Here is a 16,727-nt window from a genome sequence, read left to right as displayed (position 1 = left end):
GACAGGCCAGGCAAAAAGACTGCTCAGAATCCCAGTCTGTTTGACTGGATGCCAAATGTACACTGCATGAGTACCTACTGGGTGGAAGAGACCAGAGATATTTTTCTCACTGGTCAACAAACCAAACTCTCAAGACACAGAACAGGATGCTTAAGAAGATCAGGTAGAATATTTACATCTCAAAGGCACAGGGAGATAATGCAAGTTCCTCCTAAAAGGACTTTTTCTCCTTTAAGTTTAGAATTTTGAAAAAATGTTTTTAAAAAATGACCAAAATAATCACAGACATTTTTTTTGAATGTTTATTTTCTTTGTTTTTAATATAACTTATTTAACTATAAATTTATAGAAGCTAATTTTTGATAACAAATGTTAAAATGTTTTAAATAGATGACTTGCAACATTCCTGAAAATTAACAGTGGACTCTTGTGAGCTGGTAGGAGATGGCCTTAACAAACCACTGACCCATTCCCAGAGGCCTCTATATTCTTGCTCCAATCTGGATTGATCGATGTCTACAGTTACTGCAGGGTTATCGTATTAGAATTTTCATTTTCTTTTTTTATTTCTCTTTGCTTTATTATACGCCCTCATCTTGCTGGAGTACATCCTCAAGTAACTCACAAAGAGGTTACCTTTTATATAAGAAGAACAAAATTTCTGAGTTCTTGTATGCTTGATGATATCCTTATTTTCTTTTTTTAAATTTTTTTATTGAAGGATAATTGCTTTACAGAATTTTGTTGTTTTCTGTCAAACCTCAACATGAATCAGTCATCAGTTCAGTTCAGTTCAGTCGCTCAGTCGTGTCCGACTCTTTGCGACCCCATGAATCACAGCACGCCAGGCCTCCCTGTCCATCACCAACTCCCAGAGTTCACTCAAACTCATGTCCATCGAGTCGGTGATGCCATCCAGCCATCTCATTCTCTGTCGTCCCCGTCTCCTCCCACCCCCAATCCTTCCTAGCATCAGACTCTTTTCCAGTGAGTCAACTCGATGCATGAGGTGGCCAAAGTATTGGAGTTTCAGCTTTAACATCAGTCCTTCCAATGAACACCCAGGATTGATCTCCTATTCCCTACCTTCCATCTCCCTCCCTAGCCCACCTCTCTAGGTTGATACAGAGCTCCTGTTGGAGTTTCCTGAGCCATACAGCAAATTCCCGTTGGCTATTTATTTTACATATGGTCATGTAAATTTCCATGTTACTCTTTCCATACATTTCACTCTCTCCTCCCTTCTCCCCATGTCCATAAGTCTACTCTCTATATCTGTTTCTCCATTGCTGCTCCATAGATAAAATTCTTCAGTACCATTTTTCTAGATTCCGTATATATGTGTTAGAATATGATATTTATCTTTCTCTTTCTGACTTACTTCAGTCTGTATAATAGGTTCTAGGTTCATCCACCTCATTAGAACTGACTCAAATGCATTCCTTTTTATGTTTGAGTAATATTCCCTTGTGTATACGTACTGCAACTTCTTTATCCATTCATCTGGCAGTGGACATCTAGGTTGCTTCCAAGTTCTAGCTATTGTAAATAGTGCTGCAGTGAACAATGGGATACATGTGTCTTTTTCAGTTTTGGTTTCCTCAGGGTATATGCCTAGGAGTGGGATTGCTGGGTCATATGGTGGCATCACAAACTCAATGGACATGACTTTGAGTAAGCTCCAGGAGTTGATGATGGACAGGGAAGCCTGGTGTATTATATATAGTCCATGGGGTCGCAAAGACTGAGCAACTGAGAGACTGAACTGAACTGAACTGATAGTGGTTTTATTTCTAGCTTTTTAAGGAATCTCCATACTGTCTTCCACAGTGGCTGTATGAATTTACATTCCCACCAACAGTGCAAGAGCATTCCCTTTTCTCCACACCCTCCCCAGCATTTATTGTTCGTAGACTTTTTGATGATGGCCATTCTGACTGGTGTGAGGTGATATCTCATTGTAGTTTTGATTTGTATTTCTCTAATAATGAGAAATGCTGAGCATCTTTTCACGTGTTTGTTAGCCATCTGTATGTCTTCTTTGGAGAAATGTCTCTTCAGGTCTTTTCCCCACTTTTTGATTGGGTTGTTTGTTTTTCTGGTATTGAGTTGTAGGAGCTGCTTGTATATTTTGGAAATTAATCCTTTGTCAGTTTCATTTTCTATTATTTTCTCTCATTCTGAGGGTTGTCTTTTCACCTTGCTTAAAGTTTCCTTGCTGTGAAAAAGCTTTTAAGTTTAATCAGGTCCCACTTGTTTACTTTTGTTTTTATTTCCATTACTCTAGGGGATGAGTCAGCAAATTTGGAAAACTCAACAGTGGCCACAGGACTGGAAAAGGTCAGTCTTCATTCCAATCCCAAAGAAAGGCAATGCCAAAGAATACTCAAACTACTGTGCAATTGCACTCATCTCGCATGCTAGTGAAGTCATACTCAAAATTCTTCAAGCCAGGCTTCAGCAATACGTGAACCATGAACTCCCAGATGTTCAAGCAGGTTTTAGAAAAGGCAGAGGCACCAGAGATCAAATTGCCAACATCCGCTGGATCATGGAGAAAGCAAGAGAGTTCCAGAAAACATCTATTTCTGCTTCATTGACTATGCCAAAGCCTTTGACTGTGTGGATCACAATAAACTGTGGAACATTCTGAAAGAGATGGGAATACCAGACCACCTGACCTGCCTCTTGAGAAACCTGTATGCAGGTCAGGAAGCAACAGTCAGAACTGGACATGGAACAACAGACTGGTTCCAAATAGGAAAAGGAGTGCGTCAAGGTTGTATATTGTCACCTTGCTTATTTAACTTATATGCAGAGTACATCATGAGGAACGCTGGGCTGGAAGAAGCACCAGCTGGAATCAGGATTGCTGGGAGAAATGTCAATAACCTCAGATATGCAGATGACACCACCCTTATGGTGGAAAGTGAAGAGGAACTCAAAAGCCTCTTGAGGAAAGTGAAAGAGGAGAGAGAAAAGGTTGGCTTGAAGCTCAACATTCAGAAAACAAAGATCATGGCATCTGGTCCCATCACTTCATTGGAAATAGATGGGGGAACAGTGGAAACAGTGTCAGACTTTATTTTTTGGGGCTCCAAAATCACTGCAGATGCTGATTGCAGCCAGGAAATTAAAAGATGCTTGCTCCTTGGAAGGCAAGTTATGACCAACCTTGATAGCATATTAAAAAGCAGAGACATTACTTTGCCAACAAAGGTCCATCTAGTCAAGGCTATGGTTTTTCCCGTGGTCATATATGGATGTGAGAGTTGGACTGTGAAGAAAGCTGATCGCCGAAGAATTGATGCTTTTGAACTGTGGTGTTGGAGAAGACTCTTGAGAGTCCCTTGGACTGCAAGGAGATAAAACCAGTCAGTCCTAAAGGAAATCAGCCCTGAATATTCACTGGAAGGACTGATGCTGAAGTTGAAACTCCAATACTATGGCCACCTGATGGGAAGAACTGACTCATTGGAAAAGACTGATGCTGGGAAAAATTGAAGGCAGGAGGAGAAGGGGACGACAGAGGATGAGATGGTTGTATGGCATCACCAACTCAATGGATATGAGTTTGAGCAAGCTCTGGGAGTTGATGAAGGACAGGGAAGCCTGGCATTCTGCCTTTAGTTCTCACAAATTACAACTTGTTTACATCAAAACTGATCCATCTCTATTGATAAACTGTACTGATAAACTCTATTGATAAAAAGTTCCTCTTTGGCTCCACTGGGCACCCTGTCCCTCTTCCTCAATGAGTGGTGGCTTCTGATAAAGCAGCTGAGACTCAGAGGCAGGAGGTGATCTGGGCCCAGGAGGTCAGATTACCCATTTCCCTGGCACAGCCCTGGGGACGTCTCTAACTGCATAGGAGCATCCAGAGGGTGCAGTGAGGAGAAGAGAGGGACTTGATCCACTTCTCTAACTTCTGCTGAGTCCTGACCCTGTGCCTGGCACTGATCCAGGGCAGGACCCATAATAGTGGACAAGATAGGTCCCTGCCTGGCTCTCATGGGGCTTGCTTTGCAGGGGGAGACAGACAATAAAGAAACAAGTATAATTCATGGTAAGAGAGTGAGAAACAACATGGAGAAAGACAGGGCAGAGCAAGGGGAAAAGTGATATGGATGCGTGGGCTATTTCAAGCTGAGGGTCAGGTACTCTCTTTGAGGAGGGACATCTGAGCCTGGGAGACACAGGGCCATGTGGGGAAGGAGCATTCAAATCAGAGGGAGCAGGACGTGCAAAGGCCCTGAGGGTGGTGTGTCCCAGGGACAAGAGAGAAGCCAGTATGCCCAGAGGAAGTGAAAAAAGGGAGTGTCACTGGAGATGCTTTTGAAGAGGAACCCAGGGGCCAGGCCTTGTGGGTTCTCCTTGCAGTCCAAGGGACTCTCAAGAGTCTTCTTCAACACCACAGTTCAAAAGCATCAATTCTTCAGCATGCAGCTTTCTTTATAGTCCAACTGGTCAACCACCAATTAAAAGTTAAGCGTAGGGTACCTCTCTGGTGGTCCAGTGGTTACGACTCCATGTTCCCAACGCAGGGAGTCTGTGTTTGATCCCTGGTCAGGGAACTAGATCCCACAAGCTGCAACTATGACCTGGTGCAGCCACATAAATAAGCATATAAATAATTTTTTAAGAAGAAGATGCTACAGGGGAAACAGGAGTTAAAAAACCAAGTTTTTCATTTCTGCTTGGAGTCCGGGGGAAAATGTGACAATCCCTCTCTAGGGTAAGAGACTCTTGTTCAAGGCCTGGGGTGAAGGTCAGTCATTGCTGAAACACAGGTAAGCATAGCCTTTAAGTGGGAGGAAAGACCACAGTGTGGGCTCTTACATATTGATAGCTAAAATAAAAGAATCTAAAGAAAGCTGAACTCTGAAGAATTGATGCTTTTGAACTGTGGTGTTGGAGAAGACTCTTGAGAGTCCCTTGGACTGCAAGGAAATCCAACCAGTCCATCCCAAAGGAGATTAGTCCTGGGTGTTCACTGGAAGGACTGATGTTGAAGCTGAAACTCCTATACTTTGGCCACCTCATGTGGCTAGCTGACTCATTGGAAAAGACCCCGATGCTGGGAAAGGTTGAGGGCAGGAGGAGAAGGGGACGATAGAGGATGAGATGGTTGCATGGCATCACTGACTCAATGGACATGGGTTTGGGTGGACTCCAGCAGTTGGCGATGGACAGGGAGGCCTGCTGTGCTGCGGTTCATGGGGTCACAAAGAGTCAGACATGACTGAGCGACTGAACTGAACTGACCAAGGATAGAATCCTGGGCCCCCTGAAGTAGAAGCAAAGAGTTCTAATGATTGGACCACCCGGGTAGTCCCTGTCCAATCTTCTTAAAATGTTTCTTGAATCAAGCCTTTGCCCAATAAGAGATTTAATAGTGCTTGGAGACTACAATATATCCCATTACCCCTCCTTTTATTTTTCTTGGTTTCTCTTTCTCACCCTACTGTAACAAACTGCTGCAAGTCTTTATGAAAATATCTGAGCGGTGTTTTGGAACCGAGTTATTTGGAGTTACTGAAAGTGTTCCATCACATTATAATGGGTCACATTTGCATATAAGGAGGAAAGTTATCACCAAATCATGCCTATTGCATGATTTGTGAGTTGGGTATAGTTGATGTATAACACCATGTATTAAGTTGATCAGTTCATGTTCTCATTGGTGGTACAGTGGTGGCCTCCCAAATCAGAACCTGAGACCTGATTTGCCCTTCCCTTCCTGGGACCCACCTATGTGTTCTGCTGAATCAGGGGCTGCTCTGTTGCAGTACCTCTGTGTACCCAGCTGCTGCTATCTCACCAAACTGGCCAGCTCCCGCTGCCCACCCCCTGCACAAGACAGCAGGCAGGAACTCCGCTCTGGGGGGCGCCAGCTTGGGGCCACCTCGGACCGGGGATTCAATGGACTCACAGACTGGCTGATGGGGTCAGAGGTGGGCTGAGCCCACAGCACTCACTGCCTCAGACAGTGATCATGCTTGAAGGACTAGTCAAGCACCTCTATGTGGCCACCATGGTCTCGGCCGCTTGCATGCCTGGTTCCACCAAGGGCTGGCAGCTGATGTTGCTGGAGGGGCCGGGGTACCTCTTTCTACCTGGCTGATTTGTGGAGCTGCCCCTTTCTGCTCCACGTGCAGTGGCAGTGAAACAGGCACCAGGTGTAGCGGCCCTGCTGATCCATTGGCTGGCGCAACAGTGGGCCCCTCCCCCAAGCAAGCAACCATTAGTGAACAGCTGTCAACTAAATTCCCAGGTGGTGCTAGTGGTAAAGATCCTGCCTAGACTCCATTGAATCCCTGGGTTGTCAAGATCCCCTGGAGGAGGGGCCAGCAACCCACTCCAGTATTCTTGCATGGAGAATACCATGCAAGACAGAAGAATCTGGTGGGTTAGGATCCATGGGGTCACAAAAGAGTCAGACACGACTGAAATCAACTTAGCACAGCACAGTTACCCTTAGTGGCCTGGCTTAGCCATTGGATGGTGCCACAGTGGGCCCCTCCCCCGACTTGTATACAGAAGGAGCCTGAATTTGGACTGAAGGAAGATGGGTTTTTGAGATGCTAGTCTGCCATCTTGGTCTCCTTGCTTTCTGATTAAAGTTATCATTGCTTGTCCCAACAACTGGTTTCCTCATTTATTAGCCTGTTGTGCAGCCAGCAGAAGGAACTTGGGCTCAATAACAGTGGTACCTGTTTGTTCCCTTCCTTTTTATGGTCATGAATGATGGCTGTGGAGAATTCTAGGCCATCGAGCAAATTATTGCTATTATAACCACGCATCTTGAAATAATGGAGCTGTAGTTCTTATGGGGACATCTTCTGTTTCTGGTTTGTTGGTGACACCTTCCAGATGCTCCATAAAACATGCTTGATCGTGCACTCGGTTCTTAATAAGGCCCAGTCTGCCAGGATGGGAGAAGTGGACCCTGGTTCCTTAGGCCTGACACAAAAGTTCCAGGGCAGGCTGCACAGGAAGTGAGTTCTGAGCAGCTGCAGAGGTCGCATGTCAGTGGTACCTCTTTTAGGTAAACCTCTTTCAGCACAGAGAAAACTTACAGTGAATTTGAAACTCTGATCTGTTACCAAATTGGTTGGACCCGTGCCAGTGTCCTAGCACCCACCAACGCCCCTTGTCTTGGCCAGGGAAGTTCTTTTTTCCATAATATTTGCACAGCCAATAACAAAACCGATGCTAAGACTGGAAGGACACAAGCTTTATTAAATGGTCAAGGATGGAGTAGGAACCTGGTTCACAAATCAACTTCTCAATCCGATTTGGGAGGAGACACCATTTATATAGGAGAGTTGAGGTAAAACAGGGGAACTGGAAGTAGCAGGAGGAATATTCATGACTAATCTGAGAACAGAGGTGTGGTTTGGATGGGAACTGAGGAAAACTCCTTTTCAGTCCTTGTCTGGGCATTTCCAGCTGTTGGCATGGCAATTGTCTATCATCTTAGCACTGGTGGATATGTCACTTAACATATGCTAATATATTACAATGAGTGCACAATAAGGCTCAGTGTCTACTAGAAGGCAAACCTTCCACCATCTTAGGCCTTGTTAGTTCTAACCAGTTCTGGTTTATTTCTTTGCGGCTTTTCTGAAGATGGCGGGTGCAGTGGAGTGCTGCAGTGCCCAGGCTCACCCCAAGGGACCACGTGCTGTAGCTGGATGGCAGATGCAGATGATAGTCTTGTCTGGCATAGACGACCGGTGAGTTACCCCAGCGCCTTATTTACTTCTCTGGACACCAGTAAGTGTGCTGAATGTGTTTTCACAACAGTTACAGAATACAGTCCTGTATTCTTACAGAATAATTGTGTGTTAGCTACCTGTGACTATTTTTTGTGGAAATTGTTGGAATGACATTATCATATCCTGATAAACATAAAACAAGCATATACATAAGATGCATTTACTATCTTTTAAGTTAAGATTATACTTGTATGACCAGACACACATTTGCTTGTTTTTCTCTGTGTCCATGCCTATGGTGATTTGGTGCCAAATTACAGTGCTTTTTGGGGCTTTCCAGGTGGCTTGGTGGCAAAGAATTCACCTGCCAAGCAAGAGGCACAGGGTTCAATCCCTGGGTCAGGAAGATCCCATGGAGGAGGAAATGGCAACCCACTCCAGTATCCTTGCCTGGGAAATCCCCTGGACAGAGGAGCCTGAAGGGCTACAGTCCATGGAGTTGCAAAAATTGGACAGACTTACTGACTAAACAAGGAATAGTAACTTTCAGTGGATTTAGTTGTCTAGGTACCAGTCAGGGCAAACCTTATCAAGTGTTTTTTTTCTTTAAATGAAAACTAATAACATAAATTTATTTGATTAGGATCTTCCCTGGTGGCTTAGACCGTAAAACGTCTGCCTACAATGCCTACCATGTGGGAGACCCGGATTCAATCCCTGAGTTGGGAAGATCTCCTGGAGAAGGAAATGGCAACCCACTCCAGTATTCTTGCCTGGAAAATCCCATGGATGGTGGGACCTGGTAAGCTACAGTCCATGGGGTCGCAAAGAGTTGAACATTGATTACTCGCTAATAAATACCAGGGTATAAATGTATATATTTAAGAATCACTGGTTTCACTTTCTTCATGGTTTATAATTTGGTTCTAGTCTCAGGACTGCTTATCTTAAATTCATACTAGATAATGGGTTAAAACTTTAGTGGTAATGTTTTAGCCCCCAAGACTAACTCTAATAACCCACATGGTTCTTGCCCAGGCAAGGATCTGTACTTGACTCACATAGTTGCTCTGATTGTTATCTTGCATTCCAAATTGTCCCTCCTCTTTTTTGAGTTCATTTTTTCAATCTAAATGAAGGAAAAGATAGTAAAAATCAGTTTTTAGCGTATTATTATAGTGATACTTTACAGGTGCACTTTTCCAAAAAAGTCTTTAAAAAAATTGAAGTACAGTTGATGTACAATGTTAGACAAGTTACAAGTGTACAATATAGTGGTTTGCAGTTTTTAAAGGTTATACTCCATTTATTGGGTCTTCTCTGGTGGCTCAGATGGTAAAGTGTCTGCCTATAGTGCTGCAGGAGACCCAGGTTTGATCCCTGGGTCAGGAAGATCCTCTGGAGAAGGAAATGGCAACCCTCTCCAGTAATTTTGCCTGGAAAATCCCATGGATGGAAGAGCGTGGTAGGCTACAGTTCATAGGGTCACAACGAGTTGAACATGACTGAGTGACTTCACTTTCACTCCGTTTATAGTTATCCTAAGATATTGGCTATATTCCCTGTGTTGTACTGTATATCCTTGTAGCTTTTTTTTTTTTTAATCTACATAAGAGTTTGTACCTCTTAATCCTGTGCTCCTATGTTGCCCTTCTCTGCTTCCCTCTCCTCACCTGTAAGCAGTTTGTTCTCTATATTAAAAAAAAAACCTTTTCTTATTCCTTATAAGTTTGTATGTAAAAAAGAGGAATTAAGCTAAAATTAAGGTCAAGTTTTAAACTGTATTAAAGTGTTAAAATTCACTGTGTTCTTGTAATGGACCTATGTGGCAATATCCTAAAATTTCACAAGATGGCGAGCATTTCCCTTTAAAGCAGAACTAACTAAAAGGACCTTACTGAAAGGCAATATGCTTTTTGCTTCTTTGAAACAAGAAAACCAGAACGCTTCCTATCCCTCCTTTTCTTACCCATGCTTGTAGTTCAAAAAGACAAAGCAAAACATCTTATTTTACTTTCTTTTTGTACCAAAGATGAAAATAAAAATAAACTTGCTTTTAGTAATTTCTACTCATTCTTCATAGTTTTTCTTCTAGAGCAACAGGCACAACTTTTACTTTCTAACTTGTAATCTTTCAGATGTCTGACTTCATCGTTCTTTTTCTCTCTTTTACTCTTCTCCGTTCTAGACCTACCCTCAGTTATTTCAATTCTCAGCATATAAAAGGGTTTCACAATTCTTAACTCTCCTGTTCTTTCTTATATCAATATTTAATTACTTCCAGAATTTGCAAACAGCCATGAGTCTGTGGTGATAGGTGTAATTGCTTTGTATGAGGAATTAAAAGAGTAGCTTCTTCTTTTTTTTTGCCTTGCTTTTGGTTACAGAATAGTGTAAATATAAGGCAGAATGTGTGAATGGGTATTTGGAAGACCAAAATTAAAAGAGCGAGGATGGATCAGTTAATTGAAGTTTAAAGGAAAGTTGATATGCTTTTTTTCACGTTGACTTTTTTGAGGATATGCAACTGTTTTAGTGGATATTTCTTTAGAGCTTTAAAAAGTTAATAATTAATCTGAAAGACAGAGTTACAGTATATGCTTTATTGCATTAAAGAAATATTTTTGACTATTTTTACCTCACCCTTTGATCCTGATTTTTTTCTCCTATATGTTACCTATAGTGTGATCTGTTTCCTGTATTTTCCAGAACCATTTTAATTATAAAGATCAAAGTTTTATTAACTTGATAAAGAAATTACTAACTGAAAGCATCAAGATTCTGAGCTTGCCATGAGTCCCAGTGAGGCTAAGTCATTTTCTTCCCGAGCAATCTCTCATGTTCTTATCTTGTCCAAATCTAAATATTATCTAAACCAACCTGTGGCTTCTAGTGTTTTAACACAAAAGTCCTGCCCAGAGCTCAGAGGCAACCATATGGAAAAGACCCTGGGGATACTTAATTCTGTTCTTTAATGGCTAAAGAAATTAACTCTTGGAAACAGGAAGCAAATATTTTAAAGTTTTTTGAGAAAGCAAGAGTAGGAAATAGGGCTATAACCCAAGACTTCTGTCAATTTTTTCACCCTACTCTAAGGCTCTGCTTCTCTGGTAGCTCAGCTGGTAAAGAATCCACCTGCAATGCAGAAGGCCCTGATTTGATTCCTGGATTGAGAAGATCTCCTGGAGAAGTGAACAGTTACCCACTCCAGTATTCTGGCCTGGAGAATTCCATGGACTGTATAGTCCATGGGGTCTCAAAAAGTTGGACAGGACTGAGTGACTTTCACTTTCACTCCAAGGCTCCATAAAGTATTCTTGGACTTTTAAAGGACTGCCTAGACCAGTCAGTAGTGGCCCAAGAACCTTGTTGAAATGCTTCCATTTATATGAGGTTACCTTCTAAACAAAAACTTCAGATACCTAATCTTCAAACTACTTAACTGATCTTAGCCCAGAGAGCAGGAAGCTCCATCTTGAAACAGAGGACACTTGGGCTTTGGGGAAGGAGAAACTTTGGGGGAAGTGATACTTAGACTGGGTTGGGATTCTCCAGTTGGGACCTCGGCAGCCTACAAGTATGTAGCTGGGTTGGGAAATGCTAAAATGATTGGGTATATTTGAATTAGAGGCACATGTCACAGTTTTACCCTGTGCTGACCTGACATGCTTTGTACTCTACATAATTAGTAATTAAGTGATCCATGCTTTGTACTCTACATAATTAGTAATTAAGTGATCCACTTATCTACTGTGGTCCATGGTTGCTTCATCTGAAGTTGGAATTCATGACATCTTAGAAAGTTTCCTATTTCTGAAACGTGATTCCATTTCCCGAGTCATCTTGTAGAAATAGAAAGAACACTAATTTAGCTATGTGCTCTGTAGAGAGTTGCACAATTTTTCTTAACCCCTGTTTTAATCTGCTAATTCTGCACTGTAATAATTCCTAACAGCTAATATCTCAGGATTGTGTAACAATTGATTTAAAAAGTGAAACAATTGGAGTGAATTAATTATAGACAGCAAAATGACATATGAGTGTAAGAAATGATTCTGCTTTTAATTAGTCTTCCCCCCTCCCGAAAATCCAGTATAGAGAATTATCTTATATGCACAGTAAAAGTCTTGCCTCAAGGGTAGAGACCTTGTCAATATCTACTTTCATAGTCCCAAAGCCTGTGCAGTGCTTGGTGTAGGTATAAATGTGCTCAATAAGTTTATTAGAAAAAAATAGATATGTGAGTCTTCTTCTATTAAGCTTACCATATTCAGGGAAGCCACAATAAGTTATTTAGCAATACTGCTGATTCAAATAGTTTTGTCTTGGAGAGAGTTAAATGAATAGATAAATTCATGGACACTAACAATCATTGGAACTTCTTTCACTCTGGTCAAAATGGAACAGGGAAAATGTGAACTGACTTATAAAGTTTATTAGTTAATTCTTTCTGGAGGCATTTAGGTGATTGGGCAGGTACTATGTGACAGGCACTTTCAGCAGCTACTGTGTACATGGACTTGCTCCAAGCATCATGGGGGATTTTCAGTTTTGTAATGTTATTGAATTGTAAGACACAGTCCCTGTTTTGTAAGTGGTAGAGGTCTAACTGAAGAAAGGCAGAGTATATGTATTCTTACATCTTGGATGAAAGAATCATAACTTTTAAGAAGCAGCTCATACTCTAAAGTGAAGCTATAATTGGTGATTGAACTTAAAAGAAATCTTGAAAGAAGTGATGATATAAATTGGTCATGGAGGACAGGAAAGGGAATTTCAGATGGGTGAAACTATTCTGAACTCTGGACAAGTAGATTGGCAAAGAGACTGAGTAGATGGAACAGAGGGCTTTAAATGGTTTGGTAAAGTTGGGGCTTGGGTTGATATGAAGTTGGAGTTGGTATTTAGGAAGTAATCTGAATACTGAGTTAGAAATTTTTAATTTGATTAGGTAGAAAATTTTTTTTCTGATTGCAGGGTCAACATATGTATATTCTTTTCAGTTACCCATTTTTAAAATTTATTTTTATTTATTTTTTCTTTTTTTAAAAATTTATTTAATTGGAGGCTAATTACTTTAAAAATTTATTTATTTTTAATTGAAGGATAATTGCTTTATAGCATTGCATTGATTTCTACCAAACAGTAACATGATTACATAGAAATCTGAGCAAGAAGAAAGATGTGATAAAAGAATGAGTACAGATGATATTTGACGGAAATTATGCAGTTCTCGAAAATGGTTTGGAATATTGTCAGAATGGAGCTCAAAGGATGCTGGAGGTCTCCATTTTCTAGACTTAGCATTTTGAGAGTCCAGACAACCACTACAGCCATGGAGGTGCAGAGAAGTTTGATGATGTTCAGTTCAGTTCAGTCCCTCAACTGTGTCCAACTCTTTGCCACCCCATGAACTACAGCATGCCAGGCCTCCTGGTCCATCACCAACTCCTGGAGTCCACCCAAACCCATGTCCATTGAATCAGTGATGCCATGCAACCATCTCATCCTCTGTCATCCGCTTCTCCTGCCCTCAATTTTTCCCAGCATCAGGGTCTTTTCTAATGAGTCAGCTCTCTGCATCAGGTGGCCAAAGTATTGGAGTTTCAGCTTCAACATCAGTCCTTTCAATGAACACCCAGGACTGATCTCCTTTAGGATGGACTGGTTGGATCTCCTTGCAGTCCAAGGGATTCTCAAGAGTCTTCTCCAACACCTCAGTTCAAAAGCATCAATTCTTTGGCTCTCAGCTTTCTTTATAGTTCAACTCTCACATCCATACATGACCACTGGAAAAACCATAGAGTTGACTAAATGGATCTTGGTGGCAAAGTAATGTCTCTGCTTTTTAATATGCTATCTAGATTGGTCTTAACTTTCCTTCCAAGGAGTAAACGTCTTTTAATTTCATGTCTGCAATCAGCATCTGCAGTGATTTTGGAGCCTCCCAAAATAAAGTCAGCCACTGTTTCCACTGTTTCCGCGTCTATTTGCCAGGAAGTGATGGGACCAGATGCCATGATCTTAGTTTTCTGAATGTTGAGTTTTAAGCCAACTTTTTCACTCTCCTTTTTCATTTTCATGTTTGATGATGAATTTTGATGATGAAGGAACCAGAATTAGTTGGGCAGGCCCAAAGAAGCCAATGGAGGAGAAATATTTTAAAAAGAAGGAATAAATAAAATTTAATTGAGAAGGTGGGATCACCTGAGTGGTCTCTGGATTTGTTAAGAGGATTTCCTAGTTGGCCCTAATTAATAGAGCAGTTTTGACTGAGTGATACTTAACTTACTTTACTTGGAAGAAAGCAGACAATGGTGCAGGAAATTTCAGTCACAAGGAAAGAGATGCTGTATTTGAGAACTTAAATGTAGGTGAGCAAGGTCTGAATGACTTAAGTGGGGGTGGATTAACTGGAAAAATTGTGTGGGAAGGGAATAAAGATACCTAGGACCTGGGACAGTTGGCAGAGTGAAGGCAGAATGAGGTACAGGGATGAAAATATGGACCTTGGGCCATGGTGTTTGTATTGAATTCTGAGGTCCTTAGCCCCTTCCTCTATTCTGCTCCCAGTAATCCTGCAACTATGTAAGAGAAGACTGTAGGATCTTTTCCCTAGAGAAACTAAATCACTCCAGAAAAAAGACTTCCACATACTGACATCTAGATAGAAAGTGTCCACCAAGCTGTTAGTACAATGAAAGAAAAAATTATATCAAGGCACAAGGATCACAAAGCTTGATGCTGAGATTCAAAACCTTGATAATTCTGAGAGACAGAGACAGACAGAGAGGAAGGACGAGTATCTGCATGCCCGTGAGTGATCTAACCATCTGTAAGCATTTTGAGTCAGAAAGCTTTCCAAGTGGACAAGAGCAAATTGGATGCCAACAAACACATTTCATAAAATTTAGGGGAAATAATTATCAAACTAAATTAGGTGTCTTTGATCATAAATGTTATTTATTATGCCTCTTGATCTGTGCTCTGGTTTTCAAGTTACCAGGATAACTTGGAGGTGGTTTCACATCTGTTCACATGGAACCATCTTATTTATTTACTTATTTACTTACTGGTCACGTGGCTTGTGAAATTTTAGTTCTCCAACCAGCTATCAAACCTGGGCCCTTGGCAGTGAAAGTGTGGAGTCCTAACCACTTGACCGCCAGGGAATTCTCAGACCTATCTGATTTAGAGGTGGCATCAGGTTGTTTAATAGTAAAGAAATCAGACTCTGGAGCCAATCCATCAATTCACAGCCCAGCTCTGGTGCGTATTATTCATGTGACTTTGGGCATGTCAGTTAGTCTCTGGAACTCTATGTTTTCATCTGTTAAATGTGATGCCTTGCTACAGTACTTACTTCATTGGGATATTATGCATCTAGAATGAATTAATGTGTCAGTTTAAGGTCAGTTCAGCTCAGTCGCTCAGTAGTGTCTGACTCTATGACCCCATGGACTGTAGCATGCCAGGCTTCCCTGTCCATCACTAACTCCTGGAGCTTGCTCAAACTCATGTCTATGAAGTCAGTGATGCTATCCAACCATCTCATCCTCTGCCGTCCCCTTTTCCTCCAGCCTTCAACTGAGTATAGATGTTGACCATATCTCCAAATGGTCATCTGAATTAAATTTGCCCATTCCTGTCCATTTTAGTTCACTGATTCCTACAATGTTGATATTCACTCTTGCCATCTCCTGCTTGATCACATCCAATTTACCTTGATTCATGGGCCAAACATTCCAGGTTCCTATGCCGTATTGTTCTTTACAGCATTGGACTTTACTTTCACTCCCAGACACATCCACAGTTCAGTTCAGTTCAGTCGCTCAGTCGTGTCCAACTCTTCACGACCCCATGGACTTCAGCATGTCAGGCCTCCCTGTCCATCACCAACTCCTGGAGTTTATTCAAACTCATCTCCATTGATTCGGTGATGCCATCCAATCATCCTCTGTCATCCCTGTCTCCTCCCACCTTCAATCTTTCCCAGCATCAGGGTCTTTCAAATGAGTCAGCTCTCTGCATCAGGTGGCCAAAGTACTGGAGTTTCAGCTTTAACATCAGTCCTTCCAATGGACACCTAGGACTAATCTCCTTTAGGATGGACTTGTTGGATCTCCTTGCAGTCCAAGGCACTCTCAAGAGTCTTCTCCAACACCATAATTCAAAAACATAAATTCTTCGGCTTTCTTTATACTCCAACTCTCACATCCATACATGACTACTGAAAAAACCATAGCCTTGACTAGACGGACCTTTGTTGGCAAAGTAATGTCTCTGCTTTTTTTGTCTAGGTTGGTCATGACTTTCCTTCCAAGGAGTAAGCTTCTTTTTATTTCATGGTTGCAGTCACCATCTGCAGTGATTTTGGAGCCTCCCAAAATAAAGTCTGACACTGTTTCCACTGTTTCCCCATCTATTTCCCATGAAGTGATGGGACCAGATGCTATGATCTTAGTTTTCTGAATGTTGAGTTTTAAGCCAACTTTTTCACTCTCCTCTTTCACTTTCATCAAGAGGCTCTTTAGTTCTTCCTCACTTTCTGCCATAAGGGTGGTGTTATCTGCATATCTGAGGTTATTGATATCTCTCCCGGCAATCTTGATTCCAGCTTGTGCTTCTTCCAGCCCAGTGTTTCTCATGATGTACTCTGCATAGAAGTTAAATGAGCAGGGTGACAATATACAACCTTGACGTACTCCTTTTCCTATTTGGAACCAGTCTGTTGTTCCATGTCCAGTTCTAACTGTTGCTTTCTGATCTGCATACAGATTTCTCAAGAGGCAGGTCAGGTGGCCTGGTATTCCCATCTCTTCCAGAATTTTCCGCAGTTTGTGTGATCCACACAGTTAAAGGCTTTGGCACAGTCAATAAATTAGAAATAGATGTTTTTCTAGAACTCTCTTGCTTTGTCAATGATACAGTGGATATTGGCAGTTTGATCTCTGGTTCCTCTGCCATTTGTAAAACCAATTTGAACATCTGAAAGTTCATGGTTCA

General features: G+C 41.6%; 1 protein-coding gene across 1 annotated transcript in view; it reads left to right on the top strand.

Moving 5' to 3' along the window:
* Positions 1-2,304: 2,304 nt before the first annotated feature.
* The window catches only part of LOC129555520 (cytochrome P450 2C21-like), an 87,818-nt gene continuing 73,395 nt past the window's right edge, over positions 2,305-16,727 (top strand). Inside the window, exons 1-2 of the mRNA XM_055425039.2 lie at positions 2,305-2,340; positions 7,633-7,739. Coding sequence (XP_055281014.2) covers positions 7,698-7,739 — 42 coding nt within the window. The 5' untranslated portion in view covers positions 2,305-2,340; positions 7,633-7,697. The remainder of the gene's footprint in view (positions 2,341-7,632; positions 7,740-16,727) is intronic.

This window comes from Moschus berezovskii, chromosome 12 (genome assembly GCF_049115385.1).
Source record: "Moschus berezovskii isolate FMDL1 chromosome 12, NW_MosBer_1.0, whole genome shotgun sequence".
NCBI lineage: Eukaryota > Metazoa > Chordata > Mammalia > Artiodactyla > Moschidae > Moschus > Moschus berezovskii.
The sequence above is the reverse complement of the archived record's forward strand: the minus strand, read 5'-3'. Positions and strand labels throughout refer to the sequence as shown.